Source organism: Canis aureus, chromosome 19 (assembly GCF_053574225.1).
Source record: "Canis aureus isolate CA01 chromosome 19, VMU_Caureus_v.1.0, whole genome shotgun sequence".
In the NCBI taxonomy this organism is placed as follows: Eukaryota; Metazoa; Chordata; class Mammalia; order Carnivora; family Canidae; genus Canis; species Canis aureus.
In genome coordinates this window covers 1,310,551-1,332,501 of record NC_135629.1, presented here as the reverse complement: position 1 = coordinate 1,332,501, position 21,951 = coordinate 1,310,551, and the positions used below count along the sequence as shown (strand labels likewise).

Below are 21,951 nucleotides of genomic sequence, written 5' to 3'. Positions count from 1 at the left end.
ATTTGTTGCAATTGACAAACTTACAATGACACAGCATTATCATCCAAAGTTCATAGACTTCATTAGGATTCACTCTTGGTGTTCTACATAATATGACAAATGTATAATGACATACCTCCACCATTGTTATATCATACAGAATAGTCACAGCCCTAAAACTCCTCTGAGCTCCACCTTTTCATCCCTCCCTTCCACCTTCTTTCCCTCCAATCCCTGGCAACCACGAATCTTTTACTATCTCCATACTTTTGCCTTTTCCACAATGTCATATAGTGGTATACATTCTTTTCTGATTGGTTTCTTTCATTTAGTAATATACATTTAAGCTTCACGTCTTTTCATGGCTCGATAGCTCATTTCTTTTTTTTTAATAATTTATTTATTTATTTATTTATTTAATAATAAATTTATTTTTTATTGGTGTTCAATTTGCCAACATACAGAATAACACCCAGTGCTCATCCCATCAAGTGCCCCTCTCAGTGCCCATCACCCACTCACACCCACCCCCTGCCCTCCTCCCCTTCTATCACCCCTAGTCCTTTTCCCAGAGTTAGGAGTCTTTATGTTCTGTCTCCCTTTCTGATAATTCCCACACACTTCTTCTCCCTTCCCTTATATTCCCTTTCACTACTATTTATATTCCCCAAATGAATGAGAACATACACTGTTTGTCCTTCTCCGATTGACTTACTTCACTCAGCATAATACCCTCCAGTTCCATCCATGTTGAAGCAAATGGTGGGTAATTGTCGTCTCTAATGGCTGAGTAATATTCCATTGTATACATAAACCACATCTTCTTTATCCATTCATCTTTCGATGGACACCGAGGATCCTTCCACAGTCTGGCTATTGTGGACATTGCTGCTAGAAACATTGGGGTGCAGGTGTCCCGGTGTTTCATTGCATCTGTATCTTTGGGGTAAATCCCCAATAGTGCAATTGCTGGGTCGTAGGTCAGGTTTATTTTTAACTCTTTGAGGAACCTCCACACAGTTTTCCAGAGTGGCTGCACCAGTTCACATTCCCACCAACAGTGTAAGAAGGGTTCCCTTTTCTCCGCATCCTCTCCAACATTTGTGGTTTCCTGCCTTGTTAATTTTCCCCATTCTCACTGGTGTGAGGTGGGATCTCATTGTGGTTTTAATTTGTATTTCCCTGATGGCAAGTGATGCAGAGCATTTCTCATGTGCTTGTTGGCCATGTCTATGTCTTCCTCTGTGAGATTTCTGTTCATGTCTTTTGCCCATTTCATGATTGGATTGTTTGTTTCTTTGCTGTTGAGTTTAATAAGTTCTTCATAGATCTTGGAAACTAGCCCTTTATCTGATACGTCATTTGCAAATATCCTCTCCCATTCTGTAGGTTGTCTTTGAGTTTTGTTGACTGTATCCTTTGCTGTGCAAAAGCTTCTTATCTTGATGAAGTCCCAATAGTTCATTTTTGCTTTTGTTTCTTTTGCCTTCATGGATGTATCTTGCAAGAAGTTACTGTGGCCGAGTTCAAAAAGGGTGTTGCCTGTGTTCTCCTCTAGGATTTTGATGGCATCTTGTCTCACATTTAGATCTTTCATCCATTTTGAGTTTATCTTGGTGTATGGTGAAAGAGTGGTCTAGTTTCATTCTTCTGCATGTGGATGTCCATTTTCCAAGCACCATCTATTGAAGAGACTGTATTTCTTCCAGTGGATCGTCTTTCCTCCTCTATCGAATATTAGTTGACCATAAAGTTGAGGTTCCACTTCTGGGTTCTCTATTCTGTTCCATTGATCTCTGTGTCTATTTTTGTGCCAGTACCACACTGTCTTGATGACCACAGCTTTGTAGTACCACCTGAAATCTGGCATTGTGATGCCCCCAGCTATAGTTTTCTTTTTTAAAATTCCCCTGGCTATTCGGGGTCTTTTCTGATTCCACACAAATCTTAAGATAATTTGTTCTAATTCTCTGAAGAAAGTCCAGGGTATTTTGATAGGGTTGCATTAAATGTGTAAATTGTCGTGGGTAACATTGACATTTTCACAATATTAATTCTGCCAATCCATGAGCATGGAATATTTTTCCATCTCTTTGTGTCTTCCTCAATTTCTTTCAGAAGTGTTCTATAGTTTTTAGGGTGTAGTCCTTTTCCCTCTTTGGTTAGGTTTATTTCTAGGTATCTTATGCTTTTGGGTGCAATTGTAAATGGGATTGACTCCTTAATTTCTCTTTCTCCAGTCTCATTGTTTGTGTATAGAAATGCCACTGACTTCTGGGCAATGATTTTTGTATCCTGCCACCCTGCCAAATTGCTGTATGAATTCTACCAATCTTGGGGTGAAGGCTTTTGGGTTTTCTATGTAGAGTATCATGTCATCGGTGAAGAGGGAGAGTTTGACTTCTTCTTTGCCAATTGAATGCCTTTATTTCTTTTTGTTCCTGATTCCTGAGGCTAGGACTTCCAGTACTATGTTGAATAGCAGTGGTGAGAGTGGACATCCCTGTCTTGTTCCTGATCTTAGGGGAAAGGCTCCCAGTGCTTCCCCGTTGAGAATGATATTTGCTGTGGGCTTTTTGTAGATAGCTTTTAGGATATTGAGGGATGTTCCCTCTATCCCTACACTCTGAAGAGTTTTGATCAGGAATGGATGCTGAATTTTGTCAAATGCTTTATCTGCATCTAATGAGAGGATCATATGGTTCTTGTTTTTTCTCTTGCTGATACGATGAATCACATTGATTGTTTTACTAGTGTTGAACCAGCCTTGTGTCCCGGGAATAAATCCTACTTGGTCATGGTGAATAATTTTCTTAATGTTACTGTTGGATCCTATTGGCTAGTATCTTGTTGAGAATTTTTGCATCCATGTTCATCAGGGATATTGGTCTAGAATTCTCCTTTTTTGGTGGGGTCTTCGTCTGGTTTTGGAATTAAGGTGATGCTGGCCTCATAGAACGAATTTGGAAGTACTCCATCTCTTTCTATCTTTCCAAACAGCTTTAGTAGAATAGGTATGGTTTCTTCTTTAAACGTTTGATAGAATTCCCCTGGGAAGCCATCTGGCCCTGGACTTTTGTGTCTTGGGAGGTTTTGGATGACTGCTTCAATTTCCTCCCTGGTTATTGGCCTGTTCAGGTTTTCTATTTCTTCCCGTTCCAGTTTTGGTAGTTTGTGGCTTTTCAGGAATGCGTCCATTTCTTCTAGATTGCCTAATTTATTGGCGTATAGCTGTTCATAATATGTTTTTAAAATCGTTTGTATTTCCTTGGTGTTGGTAGTGACCTCTCTTTTCTCATTCATGATTTTATTAATTTGAGTCTTCTCTCTCTTCTTTTTAGAAAGGCTGGCTAATGGTTTATCTATCTTATTAATTCTTTCAAAGAACCAACTCCTGGTTTTGTTGATCTGTTCCATGGTTCTTCTGGTCTTGATTTCGTTGAGTTCTGCTCAAATCTTTATTAACTCTCTTCTTCTGCTGGGTGTAGGATCTATTTGCTGTTTTTTCTCTAGCTCCTTTAGGTGTAAGGATAGCTTTTGTATTTGAGTTCTTTCCAGTTTTTGAATGGAGGCTTCTATTGTGATGTATTTACCCCTCAGGACTGCTTTTGCTGCATCCCAAGGATTTTGAACGGTTATCTTCATTCTCATTAGTTTCCTTGAATCTTTTTAATTCTTCCTTAATTTCCTGGTTGACCCTTTCATCTTTTAGCAGGATGGTCCTTAACCTCCACGTGTTTGAGGTCCTTCCAAACTTCTTGTTGTGATTAGTTCTAATTTCAAGGCATTATGGTCTGCGAATATGCAGGGGACGATCCCAATCTTTTGGTATTGGTTCAGACCCGATTTGTGACCCAGTATGTGGTCTATTCTGGAGAAAGTTCCATGTGCACTTGAGAAGAATGTGTATTCAGTTGAGTTTGGACGTAAAGTTCTGTAGATATCTGTGAAATCCACCTGGCCCAGTGTATCATTTAAAGCTCTTGTTTCTTTGGAGATGTTGTGCTTAGAAGACCTATCATGGGTAGAAAGAGCTAGTATAAGTGTATTATTATCTAAGTATTTCTTCACTTTGGTTATTAATTGGTTTAAATATTTGGCAGCTCCCACATTCAGGGCATATATAATGAGGATTGTTAAGCCCTCTTGTTGGAGGGATCCTTTAAATATGATATAGTGTCCCTTTTCATCTCTCACTACAGTCTTCGGGGTAAATTTTTGTTTATCTGATATAAGAATGGCTACCCCTGCTTTCTTTTGAGGACCATTTGAATGGTAAATGGTTCTCCAACCTTTTATTTTCAGGTTGTAGGTGTCCTTCTGTCTAAAAGGAGTCTCTTGGGATCCCTGGGTGGCGCAGCGGTTTGGCGCCTGCCTTTGGCCCGGGGCGCGATCCTGGAGACCTGGGATTGAGTCCCACATCGGGCTCCCTGCGTGGAGCCTGCTTCTCCCTCTGCCTGTGTCTCTGCCTCTCTGTCTCTCTCTGTGTGACTATCATGAATAAATAAATAAAAGATTTAAAATAAATAAATAAATAAAATGAGTCTCTCGTAGGCAGCAAATAGATGGGTCCTGCTTTTTTATCCAGTCTGACACCCTGCGCCTTTTGATGGGGTCATTAAGCCCATTCACGTTCAGAGTTACTATTGACAGATATGAGTTTAGTATCATCATGATATCTATTCAGTCCTTGTTTTTATGGATTGTTCCACTGAACTTCTTCTTAAAGGGGAATTTTAAGAGTCCCCCTTAAAATTTCTTGCAGAGCTGGTTTGGAGGTCACATATTCATTCTTTCAGTTCCTGCCTGTCTTGGAAGCTCTTTAGCTCTCCTTCCATTCTGAATGAAAGCCTTACTGGATAAAGTATTCTTGGTTGCATGTTTTTCTCATTTAGAAACCTGTATATATCTTGCCAGCCCTTTCTGGCCTGACAGGTCTCTGTGGAGAGGTCTGCTATTACCCTAATACTCCTCCCCATAAAAGTCAGGGATTTCTTTTTCTTTTTTTTTTTTTTAATTTATATCCTCCAGATCTTTAGAAATCTAAAATTTTCAAATCCTATTTCTTTTTTCCTAAATTAAACTTATTTTTTAAGGAAAATTGAAAAATACAGAAAAATATAAAAAAGAAAACATCTACAACACTCATATCATGGTAGGATATATCGTATCATGGCAGCTTTCTCATGTAGTCATGGTAAATATGGTATTTATTTATTTATTTATTTACTTTCTTATTTATTAAATGATAAATTTATTTTTTATTGGTATTCAATTTGCCAACATACAGAATAACACCCAGTGCTCATCCCGTCAAGTGCCCCCCTCAGTGCCCATCACCCATTCACCCCCACCCCCGCCCTCCTCCCCTTCCACCACCCCTAGTTCATTTCTCAGAGTTAGGAGTCTTTTTGTTCTGTCTCCCTTTATGATATTTCCTACCCATTTCTTCTCCCTTCCCTTCTATTCCCTTTAATATGATTTATATTCCCCAAATGATTGAGAACATATAATGTTTGTCCTTCTCTGATTGAAATACCCACCATTTGCTTCAATGTTGATGGAACTGGAGGGTATTATGCTGAGTGAAATAAGTTAGGGATTTCTTGTCTCTTGCTGCTTTAAGGATTTTCTCTTTATCTTTGGAATTTGCAAGCTTAACTATTAAATGTCGAGGTGTTGAACGGGTTTTATTGATTTTAGGATGGGATCTCTCTATTTCCTGGATCTGAATGCCTGTTTCCCTTCCCAGATTAGGAAAGTTTTCAACTATGATTTGTTCAAATACATATTCTGGCCCTCTGTCCGTTTCGGCACCCTCGGGAACACCAATTAAACGTAGGTTTTTCTTCCTCAGGCTGTCGTTTATTTTCCTTAATCTGTCTTCCTGGTCTTTTAATTGTTTCTCTTTTTTTCCTCAGTTTCCCTCTCTGCCATCAACTTGTCTTCTATGTCATTCACTCGTTCTTCTACCTCGTTAACCCTCGTCGTTAGGACTTCTAGTTTGGATTGCATCTCATTCAATTGATTTTTAATTGCTGCCTCATTAGATCTAAATTCTGCAGTCATGAAGTCTCTTGTGTCCTTTATGCTTTTATCTAGAGCCACCAATAGCTTTATAATAGTGCTTCTGAATTGGCTTTCTGACATTGAATTGTAATCCAAATTTTGTACCTCTGTGGGAGAGAGGACTGTTTCTGATTCTTTCTTTTGTGGTGAGGTTTTCCTTCTAGTCATTTTGCTCAGTGCAGAGTGGCCAAAAACAAGTTGTATTGGGAAAAGGAGAAAAAGAGAGAGAAAGAAGGAAAGAAAAGAGAAAAAGAAAAAAGAAAAAAGGAAGAAAAAATGAAAAAGAAAGAAAAGGAAAGAAAGGGGAAAAAAGGGTGGGGGAAGCAAACAGAAATAAAAAACAAACAAACAAACAAAAACACCGGGGAGTATCTTCTGATTCTGTATACTTTAAGTCCCCTGACTTCCCCTGGAACTTGGCCATCTAGCTGGTCTTCTGGGGGAGGGGCCTGTTGTGCTGATTTTCAGGTGTTAGCACTTGGGGGAGCTGCTCAGCCCCTGTCTGGTGCAGGGCTCAGTGAGTAATGTTTATCCTGTTTATCCGGTGAGGCCACAGTGAGGCTCAGTGGGGGTTGTTTACTCCGTGAGGCCTCAGGAGGAACAACCACAGTGGTGGTGGCCAGCTCTGGAGCCCTGGATTCAGCTCCCACAGTAACTATGGAGCTCTCAGGCTGCAGAGGCCTGGATGCTCCAGGGGCAGGGACGCTGATCTGCAGCTCATTTCTTTTTAATGCTGAATACTATTCCATAGTCTGGATGTACCACAGGTTATTTATCTGTCCACCTACTGAAGGGCATCTCAGTTGCTTCCACGTTTTTGTAGCTATGAATAAAGCCGCTACAAATATCTATGTGCAGTGTGTCATGTAGACATAAGTTTTCAACTCATTTGGTGAATACCAAGGAGTGTGGTTGATTACGATATGGCTATTTTTACTTTTGTAAGAAATGGCCAAACTGTCTTCCAAATCAGTTGCACCATTTTGCATTCTTACCAGCCATGAATGAGGATTTCTGTTGTTCTAAACCTCTTCAACATTTGGTATTGTCAACATTTTGGATTTTGGACATTTTGATAAGTATGTAGTGATTGTTTTAATTTGCAATCTCTAGTGATATATGTTAAGCATCTTTACACACACTCATTTTTCATCTGTATATCTTTTATGATGAGGTGTGTGTACAGATCCTTTGCCCATTTAAAAAATTGGGTTGTTTATTTTCTTATTATTGAACTCTGTATATTTTGGATAACAAGCCTTTATCAGATATATCTTTTGCAAATATTTACTTTCCCAGTTATCTTCTTTTTGACAAGGATGGTGGAATGGAATTAGTATCAAAGTCACTTGTAGAACTGGAGCCTCTGGGGGGCTTAGCCCATTAAGCATCTGACTGTTGGTTTTGGCTCAGGTCATGATTTCATGTGTTGTGGGATTGAGCCCAGGATTGTGCTCCATGCTCAGTGGGAAGTCTGCTTGAAGATTCTCTCCCTCTGCCCCTCTTCCTACTCATGTTCTCGTTTCTCTCTCTCTCTCTCTCTCTCAAATAAATAAATAAAACTTAAAAATAAATCACTTATAGAGCTTTAACTATATATAGAGAATGTAAATGTTGCAGTCCAAACCTAATGAACCAGAATCTTCACAAGTGCACCTGGGCACATGCAGTTTTATGAACTTAGAGGCAGGGGAGCAGTGGAAATGGAGGGACAGTTCTCCTCCAGGATTGGGCAGTTGATGAAGTGGGGAAGGGAAGTGTCAAGACTGACTCCCAGGTTCTTGGCTTCAACAACTTGCTGCAAGGAGAGGTTGTTTACTGAAATGGAGAACCTGCAGGAGGAACACTTCTGGGGAAAGATTAAGAGTTCAGTTTCAAATATATTGAATTTGAGAGGCTGTTAGACATCCAAGTGGAGGTGCCGAGCAGTCAGAGGAATCACAAGTGGATCCAGATCCTAGACAGATTTAGAGGATGATGTATCTGGAGGTGGCATTTGAAGAGGTGAGCCGAGGTGAGATCAGCTGAAGAGACAGCATGTGTTGAAGAAAGAAGATGGTCTTGTCTTAACCACCCCTTTAAAGACCCTCTCTCTAAATACAGTCAGATCTGAGGTGCTGGGGGTAAGGATTTCAAAATAATTAAGTCTGAGGGAACACAGTTCTGCCTGTGGCAGGCAATGAGACCCATCGAGCCCTGGGCACTGAGGGCGCTAAGCAATTGGGGGCACATCCCACAGCTCTGGCTTCAAGATGTAAGTTTGAAGGGTGGTGGAGCTTGTATCTCCTGCTCAGCACCCAGCGGCCGACCTGACCCCCTTGCCCACTCTCATCCGCAGGCTCGCTGGTTGGCCAGAGACTTTCAGACCATCCTGATGTGCGGAAAATTGGGTTTACGGGTTCTACAGAGGTGGGGAAACACATTATGAAGAGGTAGGTGGTTGGGTACCTCTGGTCATAGTGTTGGGTTGCGGGCAGTGCCATATGTGAGCCTGTTGCAGGTTCTGACCTTGTGTCTGGGTTCTGACAAGCCCTTGGTGAGGCTGCTGTGGCTGCTCTGTGGAGCACACTCAGACCAGCGGGTGCAGAAGCCTCAGTGCGATTTGGGGCCATGAGTGAACTGGGGAACTGAGATGTGCTCCAAGTGTAAAAGGCCCACCAGATTTTGAAAACTTATTGCACAGAGCAGTAATAACTTCTATTGATTGCAAGTGGAAATAATATTTTTTATTAATTGGGTTAAATAAAATATATTAGAATTAATTTCATTGGTTTCTTTTTAGTTTTCTTTTAAAACTAAAAGAAATTTAATTTATTTTTTTAGTGGCACCAAAAAATTGCCATTACGCATGTGGCTGGTATTTGAGGCTTTTGTTCTATTCTATTGGACTGACCTGTTCTAGAACATCCTCTCATCTCTTATTCCTTGGACTTGCCTCAGCCAGCTAGGGTTTTATACCTGGGTCTGTCATTAATTTATGATATGACTGTGGCCAAGCCCTGACCCTTCCAGACCTCAGTTTCCCCATCAGTTCAGCGAGGGTAGTTTGCATGCTCCATGGTGCTGGTCTATGTAGCCGATGAGCTTGGAGAGGGATGGACCACAACACAGTACCTTGTAGCCCTGGCTGCCCCAAGACAACCACAGGATGCCTGAGCCCCACCCCACTGAAGCTGAACTCTGGGAGTGGGTTTCAGACAACTGTACTTGATTGAAAGGTACAAACAGAAAGAAGCTGGGGCTTCTGTTGGGTATACTGACACCTTTCTCTGAGGCCATGTGACCACCCAGCTCTGTCTCTGTTGCAAGGCTCATGCGTGGACCTCCCAGGTAGTCTAGCCATGATGTGACAATTCCACGGGGAGAAAGGCTTCTTTTGTGTTAAAATAACATCTCATCTCAATGCAGAGCAGTGTTTTTTCTTCCTAGACTCTTCTGCAGCCTCTGGCCCTGCTCTCCATGGGCTCTCTGTGCCCCACAAGATGAGATTCTCACCTTTTGGCCCCACATACCCCCTCTGTGAGCCAGGGTGCAGTCTCGACCCTGTTCCTTTCCTTGAGTTAGATACCATGCTGGATCACAGCAGCTTTACATGACGTCGTCTTCTGGGTCAGGAGCCACAGCCAATGTGGCTGTTGGAATGTGCCTTCAGGGTCAGTAGAGGCTGTTATCATAGCCTGTCAGTGGACCAGGTGGAGCTGCTCTGATGCATTTTGAGGTGCAGGAGGGCAAGCCTCAGCACTGAAGAGGGGGAGGCAGGGAGTGATGCAGGACAAATGGACGGATGAGGGAGTGGGCGGGGTAGCTGGAAAAGCTAGCTAGTCTCCCCTGTGCTGTGTAGGTGATAGCCATGTGTGAGCCCATGTGTGCTAAGGTCCGAGTCAGGGCTCAGTGAATGTCAGCTCTGAGGACTCCAGGGCAGGAGGGTTTGGGTAGCATCCTGTGGCTCTGGGACTGCCATCTTCTGGGGGCTTTCCAAGACCCCTATGACTGGCACCTGAGATGGAAGCCCTCTTGCTGTGTCAGTCCTGAGTGAGGAGATCCCCCACTCCCACCCTGCGCCATGCCTGTGTTTCACCGGCCCAGTGCTTTGAGCGTCCCTCTGAGGACAGTATCAACAGGTCCACTTTGTGCACACTGAGGCAGTGTGCACAGGATCCCCAGCTCCTCTCTGCACCTGTCACTAAAAATCCAAGGTGTCGAAGCCCCTATGGCATTGCAGCTGTCCCAACTGGGGAATGGTTCTGTGTTTGGTTTATTTGTTGGATATCCACCAAACACAGCCATATGACCTGACAAATGCCTGCCTGCCCAGTGGGACTTATGCTTTGATGAGCAGGGTCAGACACAAATACAACGTGCAGCAAAGCACAGCAGGCACGGAGCACAAGGGTGTGCAAATTATAGGGAGCAGTTGGGGCAGGCACCCCAACAAGGGGATGGAGCAGAGACCGAAGGAAGTGATGAATGAGCTTCGAGAATATCTGAAGGAGGAGTGAGCCAGAGGGGGCTATGAGAGCAAAGGCCCTGTGGTGGGCATGGGCCTGGGTATGGAAGAGGAAGGCAGCAGAGTGGCAAGGGGAGGGAAAGGGGAGAGCTGATGCGCGTGGGGCTGGGGAGAAGCTTGCCCTCTTTGGAGCTTCCCTTGGCCCCTCCACCTGGAGCCCCCATGTCTCAGTATCCCAGGGACCCAGCCTTACCAACCTCTGTCCCTTTCAGCTGCGCCCTGAGTAACGTGAAGAAGGTGTCCCTGGAGCTGGGAGGGAAGTCGCCCCTCATCATCTTTGCTGACTGTGACCTCAGCAAGGCTGTGCAGATGGTGAGGGCCTGCCTGCCTGGGGGGTGGAGGTGGGGCACCCATCTCTGACTCTACAAACTCACACATTTGGCCTAGACTGACAGGAAGGGGCCTAGGGGGCAAGGAATGACATATGCCTTCCAGAGAACAAGCATACTGAGAAGTTTCATAATGGTCAGGATTACTGAGATCAGCTTCACGGAAGAGGAAATGTAAGCCATAGTTCCATCTGTCCATCTGTTCTGAAATCAGCAGACGGCTTTTCCTTTCTGCTGTGCCTACTTGCCCATCCCCACCATTGACTCATGGGGCAGCCTCAGGCTAGCTACTTCATGTTTCTGGGCCTCGTGCTTTCACCTGTACCAGGGGGGAGAATACTCCTATGGCTGTTTCAGGGTTCAACAAGCTATTAATAAGCCTGAAGGGCACAGAAGATGTGGCAGGTGCTGTATGTCAGTGGTTCTTATGTTCGTATTGTCATTGTCGTTATTATGCCTTGGTCCCCCTCTCCACACCTCTGTCCCCCACTCCACAACTGAGCAAGCCATTTCAACCAGGTATCCATTCCATCCAGGTATGCCCCATTCCATCCAAGTCTCACTGTGCCTTGGAGGTCAGTGTGATGCCCAGCATGAACATGAAAGGGAGTGGGCCTCGGATAGGGAAACTGAGGGAGGCAAGTCCATCAGTGCAGGCTCTTGGTCCCAGTGCCAAGGCCACTACTGTAGGGCCAGAGGCCTAGGCCATGTCACTGGGCAGTTAAATCCCAGCTGCCAGGAGAGCCAAGCTCTCCCGCCTCCCCTAGCCCCCCACATAGGGCTACCAGGTCTAACGTTTATTCTGGACTCCTAGGAGTTCTCTCAGGCCTGGGCTGGCACCCTGTCCCTCCCACAACATGGGGCTGCCTGCCTGCCTTTGCCTGCCAACTGCTGCCCACTCCAAGCGAATAGACTCTCCAGGCTCAGCCCCAAGAGAGTGGGCTCTGACCCCTCCTACATCACCCCAGGGAACACACTTGTATATAGTGTCTCCAGGCACACTCCACTCCACTCCACTCCCTCTCGTCCTCCACTCTCTGCAGTGTGGACACAGGTGTCCCCCAGGGGATGGGACTCATCTGTTCTCTTAAGATGATCAAAGAATGAATAGAACCTGTGTGCCCATTGCTGGCTGGGCCTGGCCCACCATCCCATCGGAGATTGGAACACACACATTCCTCCCCTTCCCTATAAGAAGGAGGTACCTGGGGCTGGTGGGATATAGGGGGCTGGCACCCTGGGAGCGGCTCTAAGCTCGCATTCTTATCCATTCTCCAAAGGGGATGAGCTCTGTCTTCTTCAACAAAGGGGAAAACTGCATTGCAGCAGGCCGGCTTTTTGTAGAGGACTCGATTCATGACCAGTTTGTGCAGAAGGTGGTAAGTTCTACTGCAGAGTCTTCACTGGGGCAGCCACGTGTGCTGCAGGGGGCTGGGGACAGAGAGGCAGGGCTGGGCCACGTGGCTTCAGGAGCTGTCCACTTGAGTGAGGAAACCATTGGGCAAAGCTGTATCCTTTTTCACTTGTTTTTTTACTGTTTCAGGAAGAAATAGTAACCCTGCAGCTCAAACTGACATAACCAAAAAGGGTCTGTCCTAGGTCAGCTCCCTAGCAGAGAAGCCTAAGCCAGGAATTCAGGTGTATGTGGCTCACTGTGGGCAAGCTGTCAGGTGAAGCCCAGGAGGTGGGAGTGACCGGGAGAGGACAGAGACAAGACACGGTCTCGAGTGACATCCAGCCCTAGACTGACCCACAGATAGGAGCTCTGGAGCATGAATGATACCCCTGGGGTCAATGGGCCAAGCTTTTGTCCTCTGTCAACAGCTGTTGGCTACGAGTGTCCATGGGCTGGAGGAGGTCTCCCTTGGACCTACGACCATCAGCAGCCACCTCTCATGGCTGCTGCAGGGTGGGTGCTCACATAATGAGCTACTCCCCAAACTTAGTAGCTCAGGATAACAGATATTTATGCAGGCACAGCCCTGCGGGTTGGCTGTGTGGGCACCAGCCCAGGTTCAGCTGAGCTTGCTCATGCATCTGCGGTCATGGGGGCACTTGGTGACTGTGTTGGGATGGTTCATTGTTGTCCCTGTGGACATCCTGCAGCATGTGCTTGGACACATGCAAGGCCAATGGCAGGGCTCCTATGAGAATAGGAGTGTAAATGCCTCTTGGGACCTCCAAAGTTTGTTTCTCCCACATTCTACCTGCCAAAGCAAGGCACAGCCCAGCCCAGATTCAGGAGGTGGGAAACGAAGCCTACCCCGATGGGAAATGAGTATAATGCATAACCCACTGTAGTTTGGGAGTTGGGCAGCCTGGCAGGACTAGCTGAACCTGGAGCACAGATGGGGAGTCATGATGAAGGACCCACTAGGGGGATGGCTCACCGAGTGGGTGTAGTTGTGGGGAACACAGAGCTAAGCAAGCCCCAGTCCCTTCTAGGAGTCTGCAAGAGAGTCATCAACCCCCACAGGGTAATAGTAAAGGTCACAATCCCAGCAGAACTGTCAGGATAGTCTCAGTTCCCAAATACAGGAAGTGAGCTGCACAACCAGAACACTCAGCATTACTGCTCTTGGCATCCTAGGGACAGATGGGGCTGGGGGTCGTCGGTGGCCAGGTGGGAGCAAGGAAGGGGCGCAACAGCCTACTGTGCTAAGGGGTCCTTGGTGAGAGGGTGTCTTCTGCATCCAATTAGGCCTGGCTGGGGGGCGGGGTGCAGAGCCTGAATGGAGGGGTGAAGTAACCCTGGCCTCCGAGGAGGAGGCGGCCAGTCAGGCCTGACCTTGACGCAGCTATGAGGAGGGCAGCATTGGCTTTGTTTGGTTTTAAGAAACTAGGGAAGAAGCCTGAAGAGATGTGACAAAGTGAGAGGGGCGAGCCCCAGCCTGGAGCCCGGAAGGTCTGATGTCTACCTCTCACTGGTTATGCCCCCTGAGTTCTCTTCTGTAGCACAGCAACCATATTCAAAGGCTTTTCTGACTCTGCACCCAGCCCCAGAATCTGGCAGATGCCACCTGGCACATCTTGTATGAGACCCAAATCCACGTCTCAGTGGGCAAAGCCTAGACCTACTTGTAGCTTGGCTGAGGCAACAAGGAAGGCTTCCCAGAGGAGGGGTCTTGGGACTGGCCTTGGAAGCAGGCAAGAGTGGTGGCCTCAAAGCTGGCCCTCCACTCCGCTTAGAGTCTGTCACCGTGGTGCTCCAGCAGGACCAGAGCTGCCCTGCCCCACTCCTATTCACATTCTGGAGCTCAGACAAGCATTCTCTCAGCTTCTCAGCGCTTGAAGCTGGGTGCAGGACCACGGTAGTGACACGCTCCTTGCGGGCCCATCTCCAGCACTCCCCTGTGTCCCTGGACACCTCTGTTTTCCCAGCTTGTCTGACACTAGGCTTTGTGCATAGGGTACATTTGGGATTTCACCCTGAAAGGCAGGCTTGGAACCAGAATATGGAACATCCTTAGGGCGTGTGGACTTTCTTCAGCGGCCAGTGGCTGGTCACTAACATGCAGACATGTTAGGCGCATCAGGTTTGGAGCATTGGCAGATGCTGAGCAGGACCTAACTGGAAGGACTTTCCACAGGTAGAAGAGGTGAAGAAGATGAAAATTGGCAACCCTCTAGACCGGGACACCAACCATGGGCCACAGAACCACCAAGCCCACCTACGGAAGCTGGTGGAGTACTGCCAACATGGTGTGGAGGAGGGGGCCACCCTGGTCTGTGGTGGGCATCAGGTCCCTCGGCCAGGTCAGTCAGAGCGCTGGTGAACTGCAGGGCAGGCAGCATGGCCTCTGGCTTCCTGCCCAGCTAGAGCTGGAGGCATGTGAAGGCCATGGTTAGGCTCCCAGGCCTCTGGGTTCATCCGGGACATTAGATATGGTGCCCTTGGCTGTTTGCACACCTGCCAGACCAGGTGTGGTCCCAGCAAGGTGAAGACACCAGAGCTGAAATCCAGTCAGTGCTGGTTTAATGTGTATCATAGTGGACTTTGATTCTCCATAAACATCTCCGAATCCTTGAAATTCTTTCCTCCCGTGGATTCCATGGCACTGGCTTTCGTGGCTTTCTGGCTTTGGCATTACTTTTCAGTGGTCACTTTTCGCTAAACCTCCTTCTTCACCTGTACCTTGAATGGAAGTATATCCCCAAGTCTTCTCTGCGCTTGGAAAGCTTCCCGTGACAGACCATTTCCCTGGAGGATCTCACCCCTGCAGTGGTTCACACCCTCCCAAATATCTGTCTCCAGGCTCCTCCTCATCCAGAAATCCTGACCACCTAGACACACCCACCTGCAGGACCCCAGGCCCTTCAGACTGAATGGGTACTAATTCCATCGCATTATCTGAGTGTCCTGACCCAGACATACACTTGCCTCTCTGGAATCTTCCATCTGGTCAAGTCACTAGAGCCAAGGGCTTTGGCACAGACTGTTTGAGCTGCTTCCCTGTTAGACTGCCTGCCATATGGGGATAGATGTGGTGTCTGTCTTCTATACTATTAGGTCCTTCATGCCAGCACGGACACTCACACCAAACCTGAATTAATTTGATGGAATGAAAGAGGGAAGGAAACGATGAATTCTTGACTCTGTTTTCTTGACCATCTATTATAAATTAATTGCCTGATTCTCTCAAATTAAAAATCTTTCTTGCCTTCCCTGCTACCTTACTGCTGACCCTCTGCAGCTTGTTTTACCTGGACCATCACGTCTGCTTCCTGAGGAATGTCTTGTGCCATGCTAACCCCTTGTTTATGGTAGCTGCCAGGAGTCTTATTATGTCTCCCCCAACACTGAAGCAACTTCTACAGTGACCCGTCCCCCTGCAGCAGCAAGCTCCAACTCCTCACTTCACACCAGGGTCTTCCATGGTCTGTTGCTAACTGGCTTGCCCATGATCTATGCTCCAGCCACATTTTACTCTCTCTGAATACACCTCACGTTTTCCTGCTCCCTGGGCTTCTGCTGCTCCTCTGATTAGGAAACACCTCTCCATTTCCTCACTTGGTGAATTCATCAACCAGCTCAAATAATATCCAGGCACAGACCATAGGTGCTCCTGTGTCACAGAGCTCCCTGGCCACTGATGACCACTGTCTGCCTAACCCCCTTCCCTGACTCAGTAGACTAGGTAGGGGTCCATAAGACCAGAGTTCAGGGTGTGATGGGAGAGAGTGAAGCAAAGGCATGGTTTGCAGAACAGTTAGAGGGGGCAGCATGCAGAAACCAGGATACTAGGCAGCTGCCATTACTACCCACTGGCTTGAGGGCCAAGAGGAGGGAGTAGAATTCTTGGAACCCAATGAGGAGAAGAGTTGCAAGATATAAACCCAACTAGAAATCAGAGGATGAGGGATGCAGGGCATGCAGTCCCCCTCACAGAGTCCAGAGAGGCAGAGAAGAGTACAGAAAGAACAAGAAAGGGACAGCTCCTGCCCAGCCCAGGGCCTCCAGTGCCTGGCAGCCAGCAGTCTGTAGGCTGAGAGAATACAGGCCATAACACATGAGTCAACACGTGTTCATACCTAACTTAGGTTTCAAAAATTGTGATTAACGTTAAAATATAATTTATAGGGACGTCTGGGTGGCTCAGTGGTTGAGCATCTCCTTCGGCTCAGGGCATGATCCCCAGGTCCTGGGATCGAGTCCCCCATTGGGGTCCCTGCGGGGGGCCTGCTTCTCCCTCCTCCTGTGTCTCTGCCTCTCTCTGTGTATCTCATAAATGAATTTAAAAAATCTTTAAATATATATGTAATTTGTAAATGTATGAAAAATATGGAATATTTTAAGTTGTTTTTAAAGTTAGTTTTTTGTTGTTGTTTTTCTAAAAACTAGAAAGAAAAAATTTCAAATCTGTCAATTTCCCTCAGTCAGGCTAAATTACATCTCAGTCCAGTAGGGTCTCAGGGTCCCAAGACTGTGTCTAGAGGAGAAATAGAGGAAGCATTCCTGCTGTCAGAGGTGGCTCCATCTACAACTAGGGCCTGTAGGGGCAGCAGTCTGGATGGGAGTAGGGGGTGGTCATGTGTTGACAGGAGAGCAGGTGGCTGGATCCTGGTGGAGAGCATTTGCGCCTGCACCTAAGGCATCAGCACCTGCACCGAGGGGCTGGGAAGCCGGGAGGCAGTCCTGGGAGGTCCTGTCCATCAGAACCTGTCTGTGTGCGAGGCTTCCCCCACTCAACCTACTGCACGGGGACTGATGGTGAGTCATGTGAGGGGCTGCACTAGGTAAAAAATCCCCACTCTATCACAGAGCAACACTGAGCTGCTCATTTTCCTCAGCAGCATTTCATTGATCCACCGCAGATCACTGCGAGGATCCTGTGAACTCGTATGTCTGGGCAGGAAAGCCACTCACAGGATGTAGCATCCAGCACACAGTGTCACGAATGGCAGTGCTGGGGTGGGATGTGTGTGTGGTAGCTGGTGGGGCCGGGCCTGGCCGGGGAGAGGACCGCCCACCCGCAGACCGGGTCGCTGTCTCTCCCCTCAGGTTTCTTCTTCGAGCCAACTGTTTTCACAGACGTGGAGGACCACATGTTCATAGCCAAGGAAGAGTCCTTTGGGCCCATCATGATCATCTCTCGGTTTGCTGACGGGTAGGGAGTCCTGCTTCTGTCTCTTGAGAACCTGACCTTTTCCGTGCCTCACTGCAGTCTTCACTTGAGCTTTGCGGAGGGGAGCTGCAGAAGGGGAACGTAGCTGGATGGAGCCGAGCTTCCTGCCAATGAAGTTAGGAGAGCCCCAGGGGACCAGCAGGGCTGGGTCCCACTGAGTGTCCTCTTGGACTCTGGTGCCTCACAGCATGCTGGGTTCTGCTCTTATCCACTGCTGCATAATAACCACCCCAAGCCCCAGTGACTTGGAATAACAAGTTACTTATTTCACTTGTGAGTCTTCAATTTGGTGAGGATTCCATGGAGCTGGCCACCTCTGCTCTGTGGTCTGTCAGGCTGTTGCTGCCCGGCACCCAGCTCCCCCAGAGGCCAGGTGGAAGGTGCAAGTCTTCTCAAGAACCATCAGTTGGCCTCAGAGAGCTGAGAACCTCATTTATACCAGTCCTTTTGGTCCAGCAAGTCATGGAGGCCAGACCTGGCTTAACGAGAGAGGAATCGGCCTGGCCGTAATTGCTCTACCACGGGCTCTTTTCCCATGATCTTTCAGAGTAGCACCTTTGGGATGATTGCAGAGTGGCACCTCATCTCCGACACATTATACTTCCAACCGTCAAACAATTATCAAAAATTTCGTCACATGCTGATGGCACTAGAATGAGATTCTTTTCTCCCATCTACTAAGCATACAGTGTGCTAAGTCTTCAAGTCTCTGATGTCTGTGGGTGCCCCCGGTCTAGCTCCCAGAGGAATGCCTGATGTGTGTGGTGGTGCCCAGCCTGCCCCCGTCCCTGGGCTCCCATCCCCCTGTCTGTACAGCGAGGGGCTCGCCCATGATGACAGGACCCTGCTCCGCTCTGTCATCCTCTGCTCTTCGCTTGGCTGCCCTACCCTTCCACACTTGCTGTGGGCCTGGCACCTTAGGCCGGGCCTCCCTTGGAGGCAGGTGCAGGTCTTTCTGCAAGCAGTGCCCAGAGGGGCCCTGTGACCCTCCTCACGGAGTTCTTGCTGGGTTTTCCATGCAGCGATGTGGACACTGTGCTGTCTCGGGCCAACGCCACAGAGTTCGGCCTGGCCTCCGGCGTCTTCACCAGAGACCTCAACAGAGCCCTGTACGTCAGCGACAGGCTGGAGGCAGGCACCGTGTTTGTCAACACATACAACAAGACGGATGTGGCCGCTCCCTTCGGAGGCTTCAAGCAGTCCGGCTTTGGCAAAGACCTCGGTAACCTAATCCTGGACATCTGTTAAGGCCCCTTTATGCCAGGCCCTGTCCTGGAGGCCGGGGCTCGCTTCTTACTGGGGTGGGAGGGGGTGCAGGTGAAAATGAAGACAGAAAACAAGATCCTGCTAGGGAGTTTAGGCAACGGGCAAGTCTGTGCGATCCAGCTAGGAGGACTGGGAGGGTAATTTTAGTGGGGACTAGGGTGGGCCTCTCCAAGGGGGTGGCACCTGCCCTGAGGTGTGAGTGGCTGGAGGAGGCTGTATAAAGACGTGGGGGTGTGTGTTCCTGGCAGAGGAGACAGCGGCTTTGGTCCTGGAGCTTCAGAGAGAGGCCTGAGTGCAGGGATGGGGAGGACTGATGGAGGGAGGAAGCTGGGGAGGCAGACAGGGGGCCACATAGCAGAACCCTGGGGGCCGCAGTCAGAACTTCACTCACAGAAACCGGAGAAGCTGTGGAAGCTGAGTGTGGAGGCCAGTGGGGCAGTGTGAGTCCCTAGCATAGAGACGGTGTCACCCAGGTGGGTAGCCAAGCACAAGGCCCGCCTGGCCTGCCAGGGGAAGGGGTTCTGGTCTGACACTCCTCTTTCCATGGCTCTTGCGTGATTTAGCATGAGCACTGCTCTCTCAGTCCTGCCACTATGGAATCCAGCCGCTGAGGACCACCTCCAGTTGGGGATCCCAGCTCTAACACCCAGGAGTGGGGGCGGGGCAGTGGGGACAGCATCTGGAGAGCAGCTGTCTCCTAGAGCCTCCATCCTTGAACCCAGCTCAGGATCCTCAGGGAGGTTGGAGGGGAGGCTTGACCATGGAGAGGTTGCTGTTCCACTTTCTCCCCATTCCTTCTTTTACACCCTGCAGAAAACCCTAGGGATGCTTGTGAAAGGAGCCCCATCAACACCCCAAGGCCCAACACTGTGCCCACAGAGGTGGGGTTCACGCACACACGCACAGGCACACACACGCACAGGCACACACATGCACAGGCACACACACGCGCACACACACACCATGTTGGACAGTACTGCTCCCTTCGTCCCTGCCTGCCGCTCCTTCCTGCTTCCCCATCTCGGTTCTTCCACTGGAATCTACAAGGACCACTGTCATCCAGGAGGCTGTGGGTGCCGAGTCCTCAGGATCTGATCTCTGTCACTTACAGCTCTGCCCCTGAGCTCTTGCAGTCTATCCTCTCTGCAGCTACCTCGTCCTGTGTCCTGTGCACATAAACCAGGCATCCCCAATAACCCACTGGGTTTGGCCCAGGGACCTCCGCAGGCCTGGCTGGTGAAGTATGGCTCCTGGAGCCAACCTTAGTGAGTGGGGGAGATGCCAGGCACTGCAGGCCCCAGGCACTGGTTGTGAGGCCGAGCACACCAGCTGCAGAACACAGCCAAATTCTGGGTGCTTGCGACTCTTGTTCCCCATAGTAGTATGACCTGCGATTAGCTAGGGGGCGGCCGTGGGGGCAGGGGATGGGCTGGTACCTCTGGGTAGCAGGAGGGCACCAGAAAGCCCCTTGACTACCCTCGGGCTGATGGGGCTGCCGAGCCTCACGAGGAGGCAGTCAGGGCAGGGAAGTTTCTGGAATAGTTGCCCAGAGTAGTCTGTATCCCGACACCCACAGTGGGATCCTCAGCTTCCCCACCCCACGACAGCTGCCTCACCTGCTGGGTCTGGGTTTCTCATCTGTAACTGGGGCTGAGCCTCCACTGACCCCACATGGTTGCCGCAGGGATCTGTGAGGTCAGAGGGCTGCAGCACTGGCAACAGGGTGAGGCCTGCCTGAGTTGCTGCTGTGAGGGTGACCTTCCCCGTGGCACCTGCTGTCTTTCAGGAGAGGTGGCCCTGAACGAGTACCTGCGGGTCAAGACGGTTACTTTTGAGTACTGAAGAAAGGTCTCCTGAGAGAAAGCCCCTTCCCCACGATGTGTTCTTGCCCCCCACAACCCAGCCTGCCTGCCCAGGGGAGGCCTGGGCTGCCCCCTGAGTCTCGGCCTCTCACCCCTTCCTGTGCATGTGGCACCTCCATGTGGAAGCCCTCCCACCTGCACCCCCTGTCTGATCACAGTGGCCTCTGGCTGAGTGGGAAAGTGGCCCCAGGGTGAATAAAGATTCTGACCAGTGGCTGCAGGACCCCCGTGTCTCTCAGCTTCACCTGTGGGGATCCTGGGCGGCCCTGCAAGTCCTGACACTTGAGTGCATTGCTCAAGGAAGGTGCCCTGGGGAGAGGTGCAGCACTGGCAACTGGGTGTGCATCCACTGCAGCCTGAGGAAGCAGGTGCTGAGATGAAGGGAGGCACGGGAGCCTCTGATGGCACGACTCTTGGGAAGTGCAGAGCAGAGGAAGCAGGACGGACAGCCCTCCCGGCCCAGAAAGGCCCTGTCCTCCCTGCAGCTCCTCGGGCAGGCCTCACACTGTTGCCAGCGCTGCAGCCTCCCAGGAGCTGACCTCAGCTGACCCAAGGGCACTGGGGGGGGGGCTGTGCTGCCCCAGACTGGGGTTTCAGAGCTCACTCTATCATGTGTTCTGTGTATCTCTGTGGATTCTTGTCTCTCCACTTTGTTCTCTCTTTTTTCTCTCACCCTGCAGGACTCTGGGCCTACCCCCTAGGTCCCAAACATCACACCTCCACTTACCTGTTCTTGCCTCAGTTTACCCCACATGGCACTCTCTTCTTGGCATTCCAGCCCCCTGCCGCCCCCCAGCTCTGCCCCTCTGGGCTCCGCAGCATCTGAAGTTCTCCTCTTCGCCTTGCAGGCTCCCTGGCTGTGCTAGGAGTGTCCTGGCCCAGCCTTTGCTCATCTGGGAGCAGCTGCAATCCTCCCCCTGTGGCCGACTCTGCCCCTTGGGGCCTATGACACCGTCCCCAACCCACAAAGGTCCCCATGCCTGGCTTCCTTCCATTAAGCCTTCTCTTCCATTCAGGATATACTTCTACAGAAGGCCCGTCCAGACCCCCCTTGTGAGTGGTAGTAATCGTGAGAAGCAGTGGTTCACTGAGCGCTAACTGGAGGTCTGGGGGTTCTAAGGCCATCTCTATGTATCTACCTCATTTAATCCTTCCATTAGCCCAACTATTTTTGTTCCCATTTGTAGGCAAGAAAATTGAGGCAGAAACGTTATTAGGCCCTTTGGTACTGAGTCCCCAGCTCCTTCATTGCTGGGGCCAGGCCTTAGCTGTGGTGGTCTGGGGGAGCAAGCCACCCCACTGGGCACTGCTGC

The 21,951-nt window shown here is 49.1% G+C and overlaps 1 protein-coding gene across 7 annotated transcripts in view; it reads left to right on the top strand.

The window, feature by feature from the left end:
• The window catches only part of ALDH1L1 (aldehyde dehydrogenase 1 family member L1), a 111,167-nt gene extending 90,315 nt beyond the window's left edge, over positions 1-20,852 (top strand). For all 7 annotated transcript variants that reach the window (XM_077857557.1, XM_077857556.1, XM_077857553.1 and 4 more), the window contains 7 exons: positions 8,387-8,480; positions 10,768-10,867; positions 12,165-12,263; positions 14,475-14,640; positions 17,387-17,492; positions 18,533-18,732; positions 20,563-20,852. In XM_077857557.1, the coding sequence (XP_077713683.1) occupies positions 8,387-8,480; positions 10,768-10,867; positions 12,165-12,263; positions 14,475-14,640; positions 17,387-17,492; positions 18,533-18,732; positions 20,563-20,618 (821 nt within the window). In that variant the 3' untranslated portion in view covers positions 20,619-20,852. The remainder of the gene's footprint in view (positions 1-8,386; positions 8,481-10,767; positions 10,868-12,164; positions 12,264-14,474; positions 14,641-17,386; positions 17,493-18,532; positions 18,733-20,562) is intronic.
• The last annotated feature ends 1,099 nt before the right edge of the window (positions 20,853-21,951 follow it).